Genomic DNA, 19,272 nt, shown 5'->3' on the forward strand with positions numbered 1-19,272 from the left:
TACTTAACGATGTCGGGATATTATCACGAGGTTTTTTCCTGGTTTTCCCTCATGATTTACTATGAAATCTCTAACGCGAGAATTTTACTGTCATCGTTGAATTTGGTTGTCTTTTTAAAGACAGATCACATGCTATGATTTTTTTGCGACGGATATTCTTGAGTTGGGATTGATTTCATGTAATCGAATGAACTATCTTTTAGTAAAGTCGTCCCAGGAACGCAACTCATAAATATTGGCGATATCATTTTAAAGTCTTCTACTTTAAAATGTATAATATACGTCTGAATTGCCAATATAAATGAGTCAGATTAAATAAATTATTAGAAGAATTTTTTTTACTTAGCAACAACATTTTTGTTTATTTTAGAAGTATTTTGTATTTTGACAACGAAACCCGATTTGGGCTTTGAAACGTTAATAAATTCATTTTTTTAGTAAAATTGTGGCTTATTTCCCATAGAAAATAGTTGATTCTAAAAATATATGTTCCAGAGCAAAAAACGTGATCTTTTGTATTTGTTTAAAAAAATTGTTTAAACAATTTCTGCCCAAAAATTCCGCCCGGCACCCTTCAGATTTGTTGAAAGGGGACATTTTTGAATAGGAATCCACAAAGAAACCAAATCAGAATTTTTTTCAGACGGGAGCGGTCTCACCACATGGATTTTACATTAGTAGTTTCTACATTTACATAAACTCGTACATCCATTATAAAAACTAATTCGAATACTTTGGAAGCGTTAAGATATTTTATTTTTTGCAGCAAAACGGCGCCTCGTATGAAAAAATGAAGATAGTATTTTTATCGCAAATTGAACGAGGAATTTAAAAATGATTGTTAATTTGAAATATGTCAGTGGCGTACTATCTTTTTTCTTTGAAAAGTTCAGATCATTACCTCTAAGCACGCCAATGATGCATATCAAATCCTTAATTGTATGTCAAAACATGCACAATAACTACCTCTTAAAAACCGCTAAGTTTTATTACAATTTTGCCAGTAGTTTCGGCAAAATCGTAAAAAATGTGTAAAATTTTGTTTTCTTCAACGCCCTGTATCTTGAAAATGGATGGCGTTACAAAAAAATTTTATTAAGCAAACCCCAATTATTTTTCAGTTTTTTACCTACTCCAGTAACAGTGTTACCTTTTTTGAAAAATATGTATAAAATTGTATCAAAAAACGAAAAAAAAACGAAAAAATGCGGTTTTTTATTTTTAAAGGTGCGTTTCACCAATTTTAACAATTTGAAAAAAATCAGGGTGAAGCATTATGCAAAAATACACGTTAGGTATATGTTTTTTTTTGTGAAAACGAATGTCTTGGATATTTTTTATACGCATTTAAAATTTTAAAATCTTTCTAAAATTTAAATTTCCCGCCAAAAATAAAAAAAAAATTTCGGACAGAACTTTTTAAAGCTTACAACTTTTTAATTTTAAAGTTTTTCGCTAGTTCTCGATGCGGCTGATATAAAAAATAAAAACATAAAAACCCTAATTAGGCTCTAGGTGGGTCACATGACCACCTAGGGGGCTAACAATTTCAGAAAGTTAGTTTCACTATATATGCTAAACGGAACAATTTCAGAAAGTTAGTTTCACTATATATGCTAAACGGTGACCTATATGGAATTCGAATCGAGTTGGTGGCACTTTTCATCATCTTACCCGGCTAGGCCCTTTCTATGGAATTAGAGGTATTTCTTTGAATTGGTTTCACTCCTACTTGAATAATAGGAAACAACTAGTTAGAGCAAATGATACTGACTCTAGTCTCAAAAACATTGTATGTGGAGTACCGCAAGGTTCAGTACTGGGTCCTCTTCTGTTCCTTATGTTTATAAATGACATCACTAATTTAAAAATCGATGGGAAAATTTTTCTTTTTGCTGATGATACCAGTATCACTTGGAGCAACTCAACTATTGCATCTTTTCATGAAACTATAACTTCGGATCTACTGACTATAAAGACCTGGTCTGACTCTAATTTACTCTCTTTTAATATAGATAAAACAGTAGCATTATATCCTATAAAGGAGCTCTTCAACCTGTGCCTCTTAATAACAGCCAGATCAGTACCGTTGATTCTGTAAAATTTCTTGGTATTTTTTTAGATAACAACCTCAAATGGTCCCTTCATATCGATTCGTTAAGTAATAAACTCGCCCTAGCTTGCTATGCAATAAGATCTGTCTCAAGGGAACTCAATTTAGCATCTTCTAAAATAACATATTTTTCGTTGTTCGAGTCTCATCTTCGATATTGGTCTTCCTTTTTGGGGTTCTAAGTACAGCTGCTCAATTTGATGTTATTTTTAAATTGTAAAAAAGAGCAATAAGATATCTGTTTGGCCTCAGAAGATCTACACATTGCAGAAGTTACTTCAGAAATCACGGAATTTTAACACTTCCATTCTAGAAACGGTTTAATTCGTAAACACCTTCATGTCTTTCCAGCAAGGCCCAATCATATTTATTCCACCAGAAATTCAATCTTTGATATTTATTTACCGATCCCATACACTGAGTTAGTAAAGAAATATATATTATATTCCGCAAAAAAACTTTACCACCATCTCCCTTTACAACTTAAATCTGCAACATCTTTCCCAAAGTTCCGTAAAATGACAAAAGCCTATCTATCTAAAAGACCATATTATTCAATATATGAATTCTGTACCATTTGATCAGATGATGTTATGTCCATTTTTACTACTTTAGAGGAGAGACAAAAAACCGTTTATGGGAGTTTGTGTTTAAGGTTTTACCTAGGAATTAGCAATTTTCAGAATGAATAGATATGTGAATCTATGCGATATGTTACAATTTATTTTACGGACCCGAATAAGTGGAACAAGAGTTTGAAAATAAAAAAGAAATTTGGAAAAATTGCAAATTATCATGTTTTGACCAAATGATTATTGTTAAAGAATATCACTTATTATCTTCCTATTTTGGAATTATTTGAATTTTTTGTGGAATTTCTTCTTCCTCTTCTTCTGTATGTCATCTTTATGTCTTCATCTGCGATGAAGGTTGGCAATCATCACTGCTATTCTAACTTTTGACACTACAGCTCAAAAGAGTTCAGTTGAGCTTCATACACACCAAGATATTTTTCTTCTACCTATGCTGCGCCTTCCTTGAATCTTTTCCTGCATTATTAATTTAAAGAATTCATAACTGTCACCACGTGTCATATGATCCAGATACTGTGGTTTTTTTATTTTGGTGGAATCCAGTACCTCCCTGTTGTGCTCTATTTTTCTTAGTACTTTTCATTGGTTATTCTGTCTGCCCATGAGATTCTCAGCAATCTTCGATATGTGCACATTTCAAATGGTTCCAATCTATTATTACATTGTTTAATAAGAGTCCATGTCTCCACAACATACACAAGAATAGAAAATGCATAACAATAATTTATTACTCGTTTTCTAAGATTTAGGCTGAGGTCTCTACTACAAAATATTTGTTTCATGTTATTGAATGCATTTAACAATGAATTAATACAACTTGATTTCACAAAAATACTAATTTGTGACTTATGCACAAGTGACTTGTACCACTTATCACTATTTGACCATAAAAAATGAAAAATGTATTTTGATCATTGTGTGATAACAATACTTATGATAATCTGATCACGCATAAACAAAAAAATGTGCACTTATCATTGAATAACCAATGCTACCAATCAAATTATATCCGTTGTGCATTTAGCAGCGTCTGCCTAAACGATAAAGAATGTTGTTTTGATTATTTGTGTGCACTAAACACAAAATGACTAAAAATGCAGTTAGCACCGTCTGACCAAATGGTACTGAATTTCTTAATGAATAACTAAGAAAATTGGGTTTCATACGCAGTTAGTTTAAACTGTCAATTCCTAATGTTTTATTTTATTTGTTGTAAGTATGTTCAATTTGCAATTTATATAAATTTTGCAATTAATTGTTTTTGTCTTTGGTTTTATATCATATTTACTGTATATTGACGATTTATCTAATTTTAGTAAATTGTAGTTGTTATTTGTTATTTGTTGTTGATATTATTTTTCTTTTGACTGTATGTAAGCTTTGTCCATAAAATTGTAAAAATTTTCAGTGACAATAAAGCATATTTCTATTCTATTCTATTCTATTAGGAAATAATATATCAAAATAAAAGGTGTTTAGACGTATAGAAATATAAGTTGGCAACACTTTTTTAACTGGCAGCAATTTTGACAGCTGTCAAGTGATTTATATTTAGTTTGGTTTGGCATTTCAGCATGAGTAGACTGACGCCTGAACAACGCTTCAAAATTGTGCAAATTTATTTTGAAAATCATAGTTCTGTTCGAAATACGTATCGCGCACTACGTCCATTTTATGGTCAACATAATAGTCCATCAGACAAATTAATTCGATTAACCATGGAACGTGTTCGCACCACGTTTACTATAAATAATAATACGCATCCACAGAGACGTCGTACAGTGCGTACACAAGACGTTGCGGCCGCTGTAGAACGTAGCATAGAGGGAGACCAGAATCAGCCTATTCTCATTCGTGCACAGCAGTTGGATATGTGTCCATCCACTTTATGGAACATTTTGCGGAAAGATATTGGTTTGCGTGCTTACAAAATCCAACTCGTGCAAGAATGGAAGTTACGCGATCACCTAGCAAGGCGTAGATTCGCTGAATGGGTATAACACGAGATTGGCATTGATCCTGATTTTCATAAGCGAATTTTGTTTAGAGATGAAGCTCACTTTTAGTTGAGTGGCTATGTCAGTAAACAAAAACTGCTGTATTTGGAGTGAAGATAATTCTCAAGCGTATATTGAGAAACCATTACATCTAGAAAAACTGACTGTTTGGCGTGCTTTATGGACTGGCGGAATCATTGGTCCGTACTTCTTCAAAAATTATGCTGGCCAGAACGTTACAGTCAATGGTGATGGTGACCGCTATAGAGCCATGCTTACTAACTTTTTCATGCATCAATTGAACAACCATGATGTGCAGGAGCTGTGGTTTCAATAAGACGGCGCAACATGTCACACAGCTCGTGTCACAATTAATTTATCGAAGGAAACGTTTGGTAGCAAAATTTCACGTTTCGGACGCGTGAATTGGTATTCAAGATCGTCTCTGCGCCGATAAGCCTGAAACGATTGACCAATTGGAGGCTTGCCGATGTGCGGCGACAAATGTTGGAAAAAGTAATCGAAAATTGAACCTCCAGATTAGACTAACGTCATACCCTTGGCGGTCATATACCAGAAATCATATTTAAATTATAATGCCAAAAGATTATCTTTCGAATAAAGTCAATTTCATGTCAATTAAAGAAATCATCTTTGTTTTATTCCATTTTATTTTTGTTCATCAATCACTACAGGATCCAGAGACACCTATATAGAAGAATACGAAATGAAACAAAGCAATTGGTAAGAACAACAAAAAATTAACACTGGGAAAAGTTTACAAAAAGGATGGAAAGCGACTTCTACGGAACACAAAAACAAATATGGAGATTCATAAGAAACCAACGGAAAGAAATAGCAGAATTGAAGGAATACAATAACATACCAGCAAACGAATGGGAAAGATACTTGACGAAACTGTTTAAAGGAAAGGAAAATAATAATCAAAACAATAACCTACCTGAATTAAGACACAAAATGGAAATCAGTTTTCAGGAAGTAGAGATAGCTATAAATTCACGCAAAAATAGAAAGTCACCAGGACCAGACGGAATAACCAACGAGCTTCTAAAATACAGAGGAGAAAGTATAACCCTAGAGATGACAAAACTTATACAATAGCTATTTGTATAACAAGGGAGGAAAGTGCTACTTTTCCTCCCTAGAATGAAGTTTACTGCTCGACGCGTAGCGGAGGAAAAATAGAAAGTCACCAGGACCAGACGGAATAACCAACGAGCTTCTAAAATACAGAGGAGAAAGTATAACCCTAGAGATGACAAAACTTATACACTAGCTATTTGTATAACAAGTGAGGAAAGTGCTACTTTTCCTCCCGAGAATGAAGTTTATTGCTCGACGCGTAGCGGAGGGCAGTAATCATTCAAGGGAGGAAAAGGCACTTTACTCCCATGTTATCCATATGGTTTTTTTACCTTCCTCAAATAACAAGTCATTTTTTAATTTTAATTTATTTATGTAACTAACCAACAAAATTTATTAGAACTAAAACTAACAAGTAGGTACAATATAACTGTCAACTGTCAAATATAAGTCAAATTATTAATGTAAACATTGTTAAATCAAAATAACAATTTACTGTTTTTTACCATTCTGCAAATACTGTTTTATAAATAAACGTTAAAATGTATAGATACTTACGGAATAGAAAATAGATATTGTACAGGGCGTCAATAAGTTATATTTCATGAATGAAATACCATGACGTCTCTTTTACTTTTCTAGGGAGGAAAAATACTTTTCCTCTCTAGGGAGGCAAAGTACAACTTTGCTCCCTACAATCAGGTCCGGAAAAGTATACTTTCGGTAGAGGTAGGTGGAAAAAACTAATATTGCACTGCAAGATACCAGACGCATGGAGAAACAGCATATAATGATACCAATGTTCAATAAAGGAGACAAAGAAGACCCCAACAATTATAGAGATATAAATCTACTGAACACCGCACTTAAGCTAACCACAAAAGTCCTAACCAACAAAATCAATAAACTAACAACTTTATCAGATGAACAACAAGGATTCAGATCCGGAAGATCCTGCGTAGACGCCATATTTGTACTGAGACAAATCACAGAAAAGGTCATTGAGTACAAAAAACCAGCATGTCTATGTTTTATAGACCTGACGAGGGCTTTCGATCGCATCCAAGTCGAAGACGTCTTACATTTAGTGTATAGATAGAAGAAACATACCAATCAATATTATACAAACCATCGAAAACATCTACTTTCATAATCGAATACAGGCAAAGATAAATGGAAAACTAACGCAGTTTATACCAGTACAAAGCGAAGTCAGACAAGGTGACTCATTAAGCCCACTGCTCTTTAATATAATAATGGACGAAATAATAGAAGCAGTACGTAAAGGTCATGGTTACAGAATGGGGAACAAAGAAATCCAAATATTATGTTATGCAGACGACGCGACGCCGCAATAATCGCCCAGACAGAAGACGATCTCCAAAGATTAACACACATCTTCAATACAACAGCCAAGAAATACAATATGATAATATCAGCAGAAAAAACCAAATGTATGACAACATCTAAATACCCACTAAGATGTAAAATCGAAGTTGATGGGAAAATAATAAAGCAGGAAGCAAGGTTTAGATATCTGGGAATATATATAACCAGTTACGGAGATGTTGAAGAGGAAGTACGACAACAAAGCTTAAAAGCAAGTAAATCGGCGGGATCTCTTACGGCCGGTTTCACAAAGTAAAGTTAACTTGTGGTTAAGAGATAACCAGAGGTTCCCCCATTATAATATATTGGGGTAACTTCTGGTTATCTCTTAACTTGACTTTGTGAAACCGGCCGTTAATGACACAATCTGGAAGAACAAACACCTAAGACAAGACACAAAAGCAAGAATCTATAAAGCAGTAATTAGACCTATATTAACATAGGTACACGGCGGAGACAAGACCTGACACATCTAAATCGAGACGACTACTAGAAACAACAGAGATGAAAATACTCAGACGAATATCAGGGAAAAGTCTGTTGGATAGGGAGAGAAGCGAAAACATAAGAAGATCATGCAATATAGAAGACATAAATGGATGGGTGACAAAACGGAAATAGGAGTGGAACGAACACATTAGTAGAATGGCAGAGGATAGGATAGTACGAATAGCACGAGATAAGTCACCAAATGGACGAAGAAGTATTGGCAGACCAAGAAAAAGATGGTGCGATAACTTAAACAATTTAGGAGGCTAATATTGAAGAAGACACAGGCTTTAAAGCCTACATACAAGAAGGAAGAAGAAGAATCTTTGTTTTATTCCATTTCAAAGTTCTATACCTCTAAAAAACACACTTCCGAGACGCGTTTCGCTATTTATAGCTCATCAGTCGGACTTTTCGAGAAAGACTAAAGCAGGGAATATCCTTTCGGTATAACAATGGTTTATGCACAACCATGAAATCACTCACAGACTTGTGTCCTCTAGACTGTATAGAAACAACCTACCAGCTTGACATTAATCTGTTGCTTTTCTATAAGGGCGCTAGATGGCGCCTGATATTTATTATGAAATATCTAAGAACGTCAAACTGTAAATAGTTGCATCTTTCTACTTTTAAACAAATTATGAAAATAATATAATAACAATAACACTATAATACCTAATTGTTTATGATAGAAGCAAAACTTACGAGGTTATTATTCCAGGAGTGATAAAAATTACATATTCTTCATTCTTATTTCCGTAAAAGCTTTCTTCTACTCTTAAAGGTATTTGTACAGCTTTCGATAAATATCTGCAGTCATCGTAGATCTTTTCGTGAAATAGCTGGTACTTATCAGCAATTCTTTCTTTAATAATTCCGCCTACCTGAATAGCTAAAATTTTTTGCAGCAGGTAATTTAAAAGAAAATACTGAATCTACATAGGTATATGGAGCCACAAAATATAAGTAACACGATGTATATGAAAGTTAAAAGTGATATTCAAGCAGCAAAGCCGATGGCCTAGTAATCTAGAGCTTATAATATCTCCATACTTACTAATCAATAACATTAAAGCAGTAAGGACAGAAATTAACAGAAGAATAGTAAAACCTAGTTTGAATAAAAAGTAGCTTTTAACTAAACTTCTCCAAGAAATTAACGCACCACCTTAAAAATGGGAAATTTTTGATGTCTCGAATTTCCTAAACCTCTTTTCCGATTTGTGATGTTTTCAATATGTTATAGCCTTATTCTTGAATAATATCGCTGTTAGTGCAGCAGATATGTGAAAAAATTGTGCATTTAACAGTAGAAGCAAATAATTTGAACCACATACACTACACATATAAATGTTCAAATTTAGATATGAGGCCATCTCAGTTTTTGTTCCTTTTACAAAAATGGCGGGCATTCAAAATGGCGACTATACATATGTGACTAATAGCACGACAGCTTTTGAACGAGACGTCAGATTTCAACCAAAGGACCAGGTAACACTCCTTATGGAAAGTGGTCCCGGTCAAATTTGATGAAAGTTTGGTCAACGATACTTCTTAATGTGTAGATTAAAAAAGTCCGTGGCACCTGGGTCTTAATAACTACTATTCTCGAGTTACAGCCTTCTGAAGTTATTGGATTCGGGTGCTCGGTTTACGTTAAGTGCACTAATTTACGGTCAAGTGAACGAAAATATTTATTATTAGAAGAAGAGAAACTCATGTTCTTCATACATACTTGCGTGTTGTATATGAATTTGAGGTCAAAAATAGTTGGATCGTATTTTAGTCTTCAGAAAACCTCCGAAAAGTCTTCAGAAAACTAAAGAAGGGCGGTATATAATGTGCTGCTAGATCGATATAAGCATTATCATGTTTTCATGAATGCTTCTCAGTTATTCAATACCAGCAAAACTGCAGTTCGGCTTTATCTTTAGAAAACTACTACTAAAAATCAGCCTACAGTGGTGGATCTAGGGGGGATAGGGGTAATTCCACCGGTAACATGTTCCAGAATTAATGAAATAACTTTATTTAACGAAAATGAACGAGATGGAGCCATCAAAACACATTTATAACCAAAGAGCGGATAGTGTGACGAAAAGACATAAGCCCAGAGCACGGGAGCCCATATAAAAAATTTTAGGGGGATGGCAAACGTGAAGATGTTGCACATTATATTTTGTGTACTTTGAATAACCATATATAATTCAAAGCACCCGAAAAGCCAGGGGGTCACGGCCCCCCCTGTCCATGGGTTTGGGCGCCCATGGCCCAGAGTACTATTTAAGGACCAAAGAAGATGAGTTACGGGTGTTAAGAGTACGAAATTGGAAAACCAAAGGCGGAGGATAGAATGGAATGGAAGCTGATTCTCGAACAGACCGAGGTCTACCAGGGGTTCTACAGCCAATGATGATGAGCTTTTTAATACAAACTATTATGGAGAATAATTTTGTAGGGTTATTTTTATACCAACTATAATATTCATACTTAGGTATAATCATATAGAAGAAATGGTCAATGGAGAAGGCTTCATAATCATGATTTGCTAACTTTCCTGTTTTCGACTTAGACTACATAAAAGACCATGTATGATACAGAGTTAGGATTCATATTATTCATGTTGGTAACAAGATGACTTGACAGCGAGGTGACAGTGACAGGAGTTAGGTGCAGGGTTGTTACTTGTTAGGTTAGCGTTACCTGTTACCGGCATGTAAAAATGTAAACTAAGATACTTGTTAAACATACAATAGTTATTTAATATAGTATTGTATTTGTTTTATTTATTACACCTTCCATCAGGCTTATACATGGTGTCAGGTGTGATAATCTTAGCATGGTGAAACCATTTCTTGTTTGGATATATACTCAACTGTAAGCTTGTAAAACGTGAGTATTATTTCTTGGTATCATCATGGAATCCACGTTTAAGCCACCTGAATCTCTAATATTAGACGGGAATATATCTGAAAACTGGCGAAAATTTAGCCAAAAGTTTGATCTATTTATGATAGCTACGGACCTAACCTCCAAACCAGAAAGTAAAAAGCTGGCAGTTCTCTTAAGTCTGGTGGGTGATGAGGCATTAGAGCTGTACAACACCTTCACATTTGCCGAAGATGAAGACAGAACAGTAACTTGTGTTAAAAAGAAGTTTGAAGAATATTGTTCACCAAAGAAAAATGTTATTTTTGAAAGATTTAAATTTAACAGTATTAGCCAACAAAAAGGGACAACTAATTTATTGTCTAGAAAAAGAAGATCATTAGTTATAAATAGATTCTCTTTTATTTTGGCGAAGTGTCTCACATTCTCTGGAATTTTATATTTTTGCTCTGGCCAGCCACTGATGATAAAGTCAAAAACAACTTGTAGTTGAGGGTCTGATATTGTCTCTTGTCGAAACTGATTTTTTCGTTCCTCAGATAACGGTAAATCATTGACAATTGAATGAACCGCAAACTCTATCTCTGTATTAACAGATCTTTTATTGTTTTTTAGAAATGCCCTTGACAGTGTGTCAGATATGTACATGGTTTTTCCTGGTTTGTATGACACAACTAAATCATAATCTAATAATTTTAACCTCATTCTCAGGATTCTCGGGGAAATATACTGTAAATCTTTTTTAAAAATCGATTCCAGTGGTTTGTGATCACTATGAACTTTCACACAAGTTCCATAGACAAAGTAGTGAAATCTCTTTACCTGCTAATAGCCAGGGTTTCCTTTTCTATTTGAGCATACTGCTGCTCAGTTTTTGTAAGGCTTCTAGATGCAAAGGCCACAGGTCTACCTTCTTGCAACAAGCATGCCCCCAGTCCGTCTTTTGATGCATCTGTTTCAATTTCTATTGGTTTCTTTGGGTCAAATACTGCCAAGATTGGTGAGTTAGTCAACAGATGTTTTAGTTGATCCAGTGAATCCTGATGCTCACTTGACCACTGCCAATCTACATCCAATCTTGTCAAGTTTCTTAACGGGGCAGATATTTTTGATAGGCTTGGCACGAACTTGGCTACATATTTTACCATTCCTAAAAATCTTGCAACATCTTGTTTGCACTCTGGTGTGGGCATGTCTAATATTACTTTGATATATTTATCACTTGTTTTCACTCCATCCTTTGAAAGTATCTGACCCATGTACTTAACACTGGTTTGTTTGAACTGTACTTTCGACTTATTGAACTTTATGTTGTATTTGGTAGCACAGTCAAGAACCCTTTTTAAGTTCCTGTCATGTTCTGCTTCTGAGCCACCAGTGACTATTAAATCATCAAAGTAAAGGCCTACGCCTTCAAGATCTTCAAATATTTCAAAATTCTTTTTTTGGAATACTTCTGGGGCTGAGCAGATACCGAAAGCCAGTCTATTAAATTGGTAACTACCAAATGGTGTACCAAAGGTCATTAAATCTGCACTTTCATCATCCAGCTCCACTTGCCAATATCCATCCTTCATGTCTAAAACAGTGAAGAATTGTCCCCTACCAAGTAAAGTTACAATTTCATCAACAGAAGGAATTTGAAAGTGTTCTCTCTTGATGGCCCCATTAAGTTCTTTTGGATCAACACATAATCGTAAGTCCCCATTTGGCTTTTCCACAATGACAAGTGGGTGAACCCAACCTGTTGGTTTATCTACCTTTGTTATGACTCCTTGTGCCTCAAGATCACACAGTTTATTTTTTAAACGTTTTCGTAAAGCATGGGGAACCCGTCTTATGGTGCTTATTAGAGGTTTGGTATCTTCCCTCAAGGTTATATGGTGTTTTGTTGGAAATTTTCCTAACCCTTCAAACACATGTGAATATTTTGTTACTAGATCATTTAAACTGTTAAATTTAGAACTTACTAACGAATCTACCCGTTTGATTAAATTTAATTCTAGACATTCCTTAAACCCTAGCAAAGGAACCTGATTTTTTGTATCTACAACTACAAAAGATATATCTTTTTATCATTTTTAATAACACAAGTTAATGTAACTTTCCCTATTGTTTTAATTTTAAAATTTGAATCCCCATATGATACTAATGATATATTAGATTTACGGATATGTGCTGTGGGGGCTATTTCTTTGAGAATACATAAAGGCAAAGTGCTTACCTCGCTATTTAATATAGTATTGTATTTGTTTTATTTATTACACCTTCCATCAGGCTTATACAGACCATACGATTGGGATATATCAAATTAAACTGGCACCATCTTACATACAAGATAAAATAATAAGAGATAAACCGGGATTCATAAGAGTTCGAATATTTTCTAGGTTTCGGCAAGCTACAAAACACCAAGTATTCATTTCCTATACGGTTGATGAAGATAATGATGAAGATGAGCCTGTAGAAGAACCGATTAACGGGTACTACTGTACCTGTCAATCTGGTGCGAGAACTGTAGGTACTTGTGCTCATATCACCAGTGTGTTATGGTTTTTAGGCTTTGCAAGACATCAACCCAATGTTAAGTATCCTGATAGGTCGTTAGTTAACACGACGTATGATGCATCTAACCGAAATCAGCAAAATGTTAACATACGAATAGTCGAAGATGATTTAAACCAGATTTTTCCATAGACAATAATTGTAATTAATATTTAGCATTTACAAACTACCATTTACTTTGTTTTTTTGTATTGAAATCAAGACCATGTTCTCTACCTGTCTTATAGCTGATATGCGGGACAAGTTTCATGTCAACTAATGTATTTTTTTATGTTTCAACAATTTTTTCTTTAATTATTCTGGAACATGTTACGAGTGGAATTACCCCATCCCCCCTAGATCCGCCACTGTTCAGTAGTTTCTAAAGATAAGGCGGAACTGTAGTTTTGCTGGTATTCCATAACTGAAAAGCATTCATGAAAACATGATAATGCTTATATCGATCTAGCAGCACCTTTTATACCGCACTTCTTTAGTTTTCTGAAGACTTTTCGGAGGTTTTCTGAAGACTAAAATACGATCCAACTATTATTGACCACGAATTCATATACAACACGCAAGTATGTATGAAGAACATGAGTTTCTCTTCTTCTAATAATAAATATTTTCGTTCACTTGACCGTAAATTAGTGCACTTAACGTAAACCGAGCACTCGAATCCAATAATTTCAGAAGGCTGTAACTTGAGAATAGTAATTATTTAGACCCAGGTGCCATGGACTTTTTTAATCTACACATCAAGAAGTATCATTGACCAAACTTTCATCAAATTTGACCGGGACCACTTTTCCATAAGGAGTGTTGCCTGGTCCTTTGATATATAGGTTCTTTTTTAATGAATAAGATCGATGTCTTGAACCGAAAGAATCGGTTTACCAGAAGTTGTGTTTTTACTTTTTTTTATGTAAAAGAATGTAGTTTTTTTTCAATTATTTCACCCTGTATATATAAATTTTTCAAAAAGGTAATACCGCCATTGAAAAGAGTGTAAAAATGTTTTTTAGGAAATAATTTCAACTTTTTAGTTATGTTAATTTCCATTTAATAAATGCATAACGTATGCTCAGATGTACCTATGGGCGACATATTCGTTTTGAATGCCCGCCATTTTTGTAAAAGACAAAATCTGAGATGGCCTCATATCTAAATTTGAATCTTTGTATGTGTAGTATGTATGGTCCAAATTACTTATATGCTTCTACCATTAAATTTACAATAATAATTGTTATATTAATATTTTCACGAATTTGGCGCACATAGGTACCTACATGTGAAGATACGTTATTCATTTATTAAATGGTAATTAATATAACTAAAGAGCTAAAAATATTTCCTAAAAAATATTTTTACGCTCTTTTCAACGCCTGTATTACCTTTTTGATAAATGAATATATACAATATACAGGGCAAATTTAAAAAATAAACAACATATTTTACAAAAAAAAAATAAGGAAAAACACAACTTCTGGTAAACCGATTCTTCCAGTTCAAGAGTTCGATCTTATACATCAAAAAAAGAACCTGTATACCAAATTTTGTTGAAATCGGACTTTTCGGTCAAAAGTTATCATGCTATTAGTCACATATGTATAGTCGCCATTTTGAATGCCCGCCTTTTTTGAAAAGATCTGAGATGGCCTCATGTCTAAATTTGAACCTTTGTATGTGTAGTATATGTTGTCCAAATTATATGCTTCTACCATTAAATGCACAATAATTCTTATAGTATTTGCATGAAACTGCCGCACATAGATACATGTGAAGATAAGTTATGCATTTATTAGATGGTAATTAACATAACTAAATTTTTTTTTATTATTTCCTAAAAAATATATTTACGTTTTTTTCAATGCCGGTATTACCTTGTTGAATAATTAATACATACAGGGTGAAAAAATTGAAAAAAAACAACATATTTTTACATAAAAAATAATTAAAAACACAACTTCTGGTAAACTGATTCTTCCGGTTGAAGAGCTCGATCTTATACCTAAAAAATAACCCATATACCAAATTTGGTTAAAGTCGGACTTTTCGTTTAAAAGTTATCGTGCTCTTAGTCACATATATATGTATCGTCGCCATTTTGTATGCCCGCCATTTTTGTAAAAGGTAAAATTGAGATAGCCTCATATCTAATTTTTAACCTTTATATATGTGTAGTATATGTGGTCCAAATTATGTGCTTCTATTATTAAATGCACAATTCTTATAATATTTGCACGAATCTGCCGCACTATGTAATAATATTGATGCTAGACAGACAAATTGTCATTGGGAGGAACAATCGAACTGTGTTTTTTTCTCAAAGTTTGCAACACCCTGTGGAATATTCTAGCACTTATAGAATGCTGAAAGTAAAACCCAACTATAGCCTCAGGTTTTTTGACATATTGTTTTTTGATTTATTCGCTTATGTTGGATAATAAAAAAGTTAGTTACTTTTAGGGCCGGTGTTCGAACGCTAATCAAAAATTATCATTATCAAATATTTAATTACTGTCACAACTGTCAATGTCAACTTTGATTGGGTCGCTGAAAACATAATTATTGATTACAATTATGAAATTAGTTAATCAATTATGTTAATAATTGTTATGTTAATTGATTAACTAATCTCATAATCATAATCAATTATGTTTTCAGCAACACAACCAAAGTTGACATTGACAGTTGTGACAGTAATTGAATATTTGATAGTGATCATTGTTGATTAGCGTTCGAACAACCGGCCCTTATAGTCCAGGGCGGATCTGTTTTGAGATGGACGTTGAGAGGTGACTCTAATTTTTTTGCAGAAATTGCTTGAAAATAACTCATATAATAATATTTGAGTTATTCTCTCACTCAAAAAGGTCCGGAACATTGTTTAAATAATCAAAATATCAAAAAATGAAGGAAAAATTCGATTTTTCCTTCGTTGTTTGATTATAACTTTAAAAGTATTCACTTCCGAGAAAAGTTGCACTAAAATAAAAGTTGCGTAATTAAATTTCCTACAATATAAGATTGGTTAAAATTTTTTAAAATTGTTACCCTTGTTGCAAAATAGCAATAATTGCTAAAAAAACATAAAAAAATAACAAGTATTCGCATTTTACGTTTTTCAACCATTTCTGCTAAACTTAGGACCTTCATATTTCACCCATAAAATCTTTATGATATAATAAAACAAGACTGTAAATTTAGTTAAGATCGGTTCCATAGATTTTGCAAAATAAATTTTGCAATCCAGCTTTCGCAAACAAAAATTCGTTTTTACAAAATGTCGCAGGACTGAAAATAAAGCAGATAGCAAGTTAATTTTTTTTACAAATAGAAGAATACTATACCTTTCATTTGCAATTTCCAAAATTAAAATCGGTTAACTACCATGGCGTCAGGAATTTAAATAAACATTAATTTTTGGTGCTACGCGCAGGACAGCGGTGTTCGATTCACACAAGTTGATTGCCACCATTTTCGTATTCTATATTGTGTTCTATGTGTCTGCTTTCTTTTCAGTGAAGCAAGCAACGTTTTGAAAAAATGATTTTTTTTGCGAAAGCTGGATTGCAAAATTTATTTTGCAAAATCTGTTGAACCGATCTTAATGAAATTGACAGCATTGTTTTATCATATTATAAAGTTTTCTGGGTGAGATATGAAGCTCCTAAGTGTAGCATAAATGGTTGAAAAACGTAAAATGCGAATACTTGTCTTTTTATGTTTTTTTCGAAATTATTGCTATTTTGCAACAAGGGTGACAATTTTTAAAATTTTCAGTTTATCCTATATTGTAGGAAATTTAATTACGCAATTTTTATGTCGGTGCAACTTTTCTCGAAAATGAATACTTTTAAAGTTATAATCAGAAAACCAAGAAAAAAATCGAATTTTTCCTTCATTTTTTGACACTTTGATTATTTAAACAATGTTCCGGACCTTTTTGAGTGGGAGCATAACTCAAATATTATTATATGAGTTATTTTCAAGCAATTTCTGCAAAAAAATATGAGTCACCTCTCAACATCCAAATGTAGGTACTAATATTTTTACAGATGCAGATGGTCTATTACAACTAGCCATGTTTTTCGTCAAACCTTATAGGTTTGCTCCAACTCGATACAAAACCGTTCTTGAACGGTTACGAGTATGCGCAGTAACGAAAAATGTGTTACTGCGCATAATTATTCGTTATTGCGCATGCGCGTAACGATTCAAGATCGGTTTTGTATCGAGTTGGAACAAACTTATTTTCTCACTTTCTGCTTAGTTTACCAAACAAGCCTAAATTAGGATATGAGAAATTAACAATTTGATAAATATCAAATTTTTAACAGTCAAAAAGTTTCTGGTTTGTTGTGAAACTTAGTAGATTTATTATTTAAAGTTTCAATTAGGTCCGTAATTTTTTTTATTGTTTGGTGGATATGGATCGCGCTACACGGAATTTGACCTTCGATGAGTTTGTTCAAGCAGTGACCCACATAACGAAGTACTTAGCTATCAATCTACCGGCTCCTAATATTGAATTGGCCACCGCATAGTTCAGATCTTAACCCGATCAAAAATTTGTGGGACATAATTGACAGAAGACTACAACAGTCTTTGTCACCTCCTAGAGACTTACAAGAGATAGAAACAGTAGCTCTCGAGATTTGGAATGATATTGATCAATACCAAATACCATACTTCATTTGTAATATAAAAGTACATACTTATCTCTATTATTATCGAATATAACCGAATAAATCAAAAAGCAAAATGTTAAGAGGAAAGGAACATTTTGACGCCTGTCAAAATTATCAATGTATTTTAATTGTAATCATTTTTTTCGAATCCTGAGAAAACTAATAAGTATTTTTAAAAAATTTAAACGCAGAATGAAAGACTTTATCACCGAGGGCCAAAAGTCCTTTAGAATGAATAAAAACTTTCTTTTGAATGAGATATTGGAAATTAAAAATCACGCTAAGTTTTCTCTTAGTTTTTTACCCCTGTAACTTATTAAAATAAACATTATAGAAGTTTTATTGAACGTCATATTGAAGTTTTTTATATGATTTATGAGTTTCGTACTCTCAAATTTGTTTAAAGTGCTTAACTTTTTGGCAATAGACGAAAAAAGCGAAAATTTACCGTTTTTTGATCTTCATTTGTTTATAACTATGTATATCATCAAAATCGGCTGCAGGAAACATATATATGTAGGTTAATTATTATAGATGTCCATACTACTCAAAAAATTTGGTTTCGGCCTGGAGGGGGTTGTGTCACCAACAGGATATTTTTTTCCTTATTTCTCTGAACTAAAAGCTACAAATTGAATTTTAATTTTAATATTTTATAAATGCTAGAATATACCACCAGAGTGTTCCTAACTTTGAGAAAAAATACAGTATGATTATTACACCAGGTACACAATGACATTTACCTGTTTATGTTGTATTCCCCGTATATACGACTGTTTTGGATTATTGCGACAACGAATATTTTAGTGTGCAACAAGAAGTACGAAAGTATTTTGCTCTAATAATTACTCCGATAAACAAAAATATAATTTGCAATTTACTTTCGTTCTTCATATTTTGCACAGTTAAATATTCGTTCTCGCGATAATCCAAGAGGGTCGTATATTCGTGGAATGGGGTATAGCAACAACATTATTACACCGATATTCTTAAAGAATAAGGCCCTAACATATTAAAAAAAATCAGTCAAATCGCACAACAGTTTAGGAAATTCAAGACATCAATTCAAGCAGTGTATACCTATACCAAATTTACAATCAAGATGCAGTAGAAAAAAAAACAAACTAAAACACGTTAACTGCTACTAGGAGCACTCCCGAATCATAATTTACAATGTGTATACATTGTAAATCCCAAATCATGATTTCCAAAGTATATTCATTGTAAATTATGAATCGGGAGTGCTTCTAGTAGCATTTAACGTGTCTTGGTTTGTTTATTTCTACTGCATCTTGAATGTAAATTTAGTATAAGTATATTTACAAAAGACATCGTCAGATTTATCAAGGCACATATACTCAGATTGATGGGACATATAGAAAGGAGGAATCCAGAAGCCATTATGAAGAAAATTTCCAAATGGAGACCTGTATCAGGCCCAAAACTAGATGGGAGAA

At 33.3% G+C, this 19,272-nt stretch overlaps 1 protein-coding gene across 4 annotated transcripts in view; it reads right to left on the minus strand.

The window, feature by feature from the left end:
* The window catches only part of LOC114349497 (ABC transporter G family member 20-like), a 636,826-nt gene that overhangs the window by 41,822 nt on the left and 575,732 nt on the right, over positions 1-19,272 (minus strand). For all 4 annotated transcript variants that reach the window (XM_050643852.1, XM_028299891.2, XM_028299892.2 and 1 more), the window contains exon 11: positions 8,394-8,580. In XM_050643852.1, the coding sequence (XP_050499809.1) occupies positions 8,394-8,580 (187 nt within the window). The remainder of the gene's footprint in view (positions 1-8,393; positions 8,581-19,272) is intronic.

Source organism: Diabrotica virgifera, chromosome 2, assembly GCF_917563875.1.
Source record: "Diabrotica virgifera virgifera chromosome 2, PGI_DIABVI_V3a".
Classification (NCBI taxonomy): domain Eukaryota; kingdom Metazoa; phylum Arthropoda; class Insecta; order Coleoptera; family Chrysomelidae; genus Diabrotica; species Diabrotica virgifera.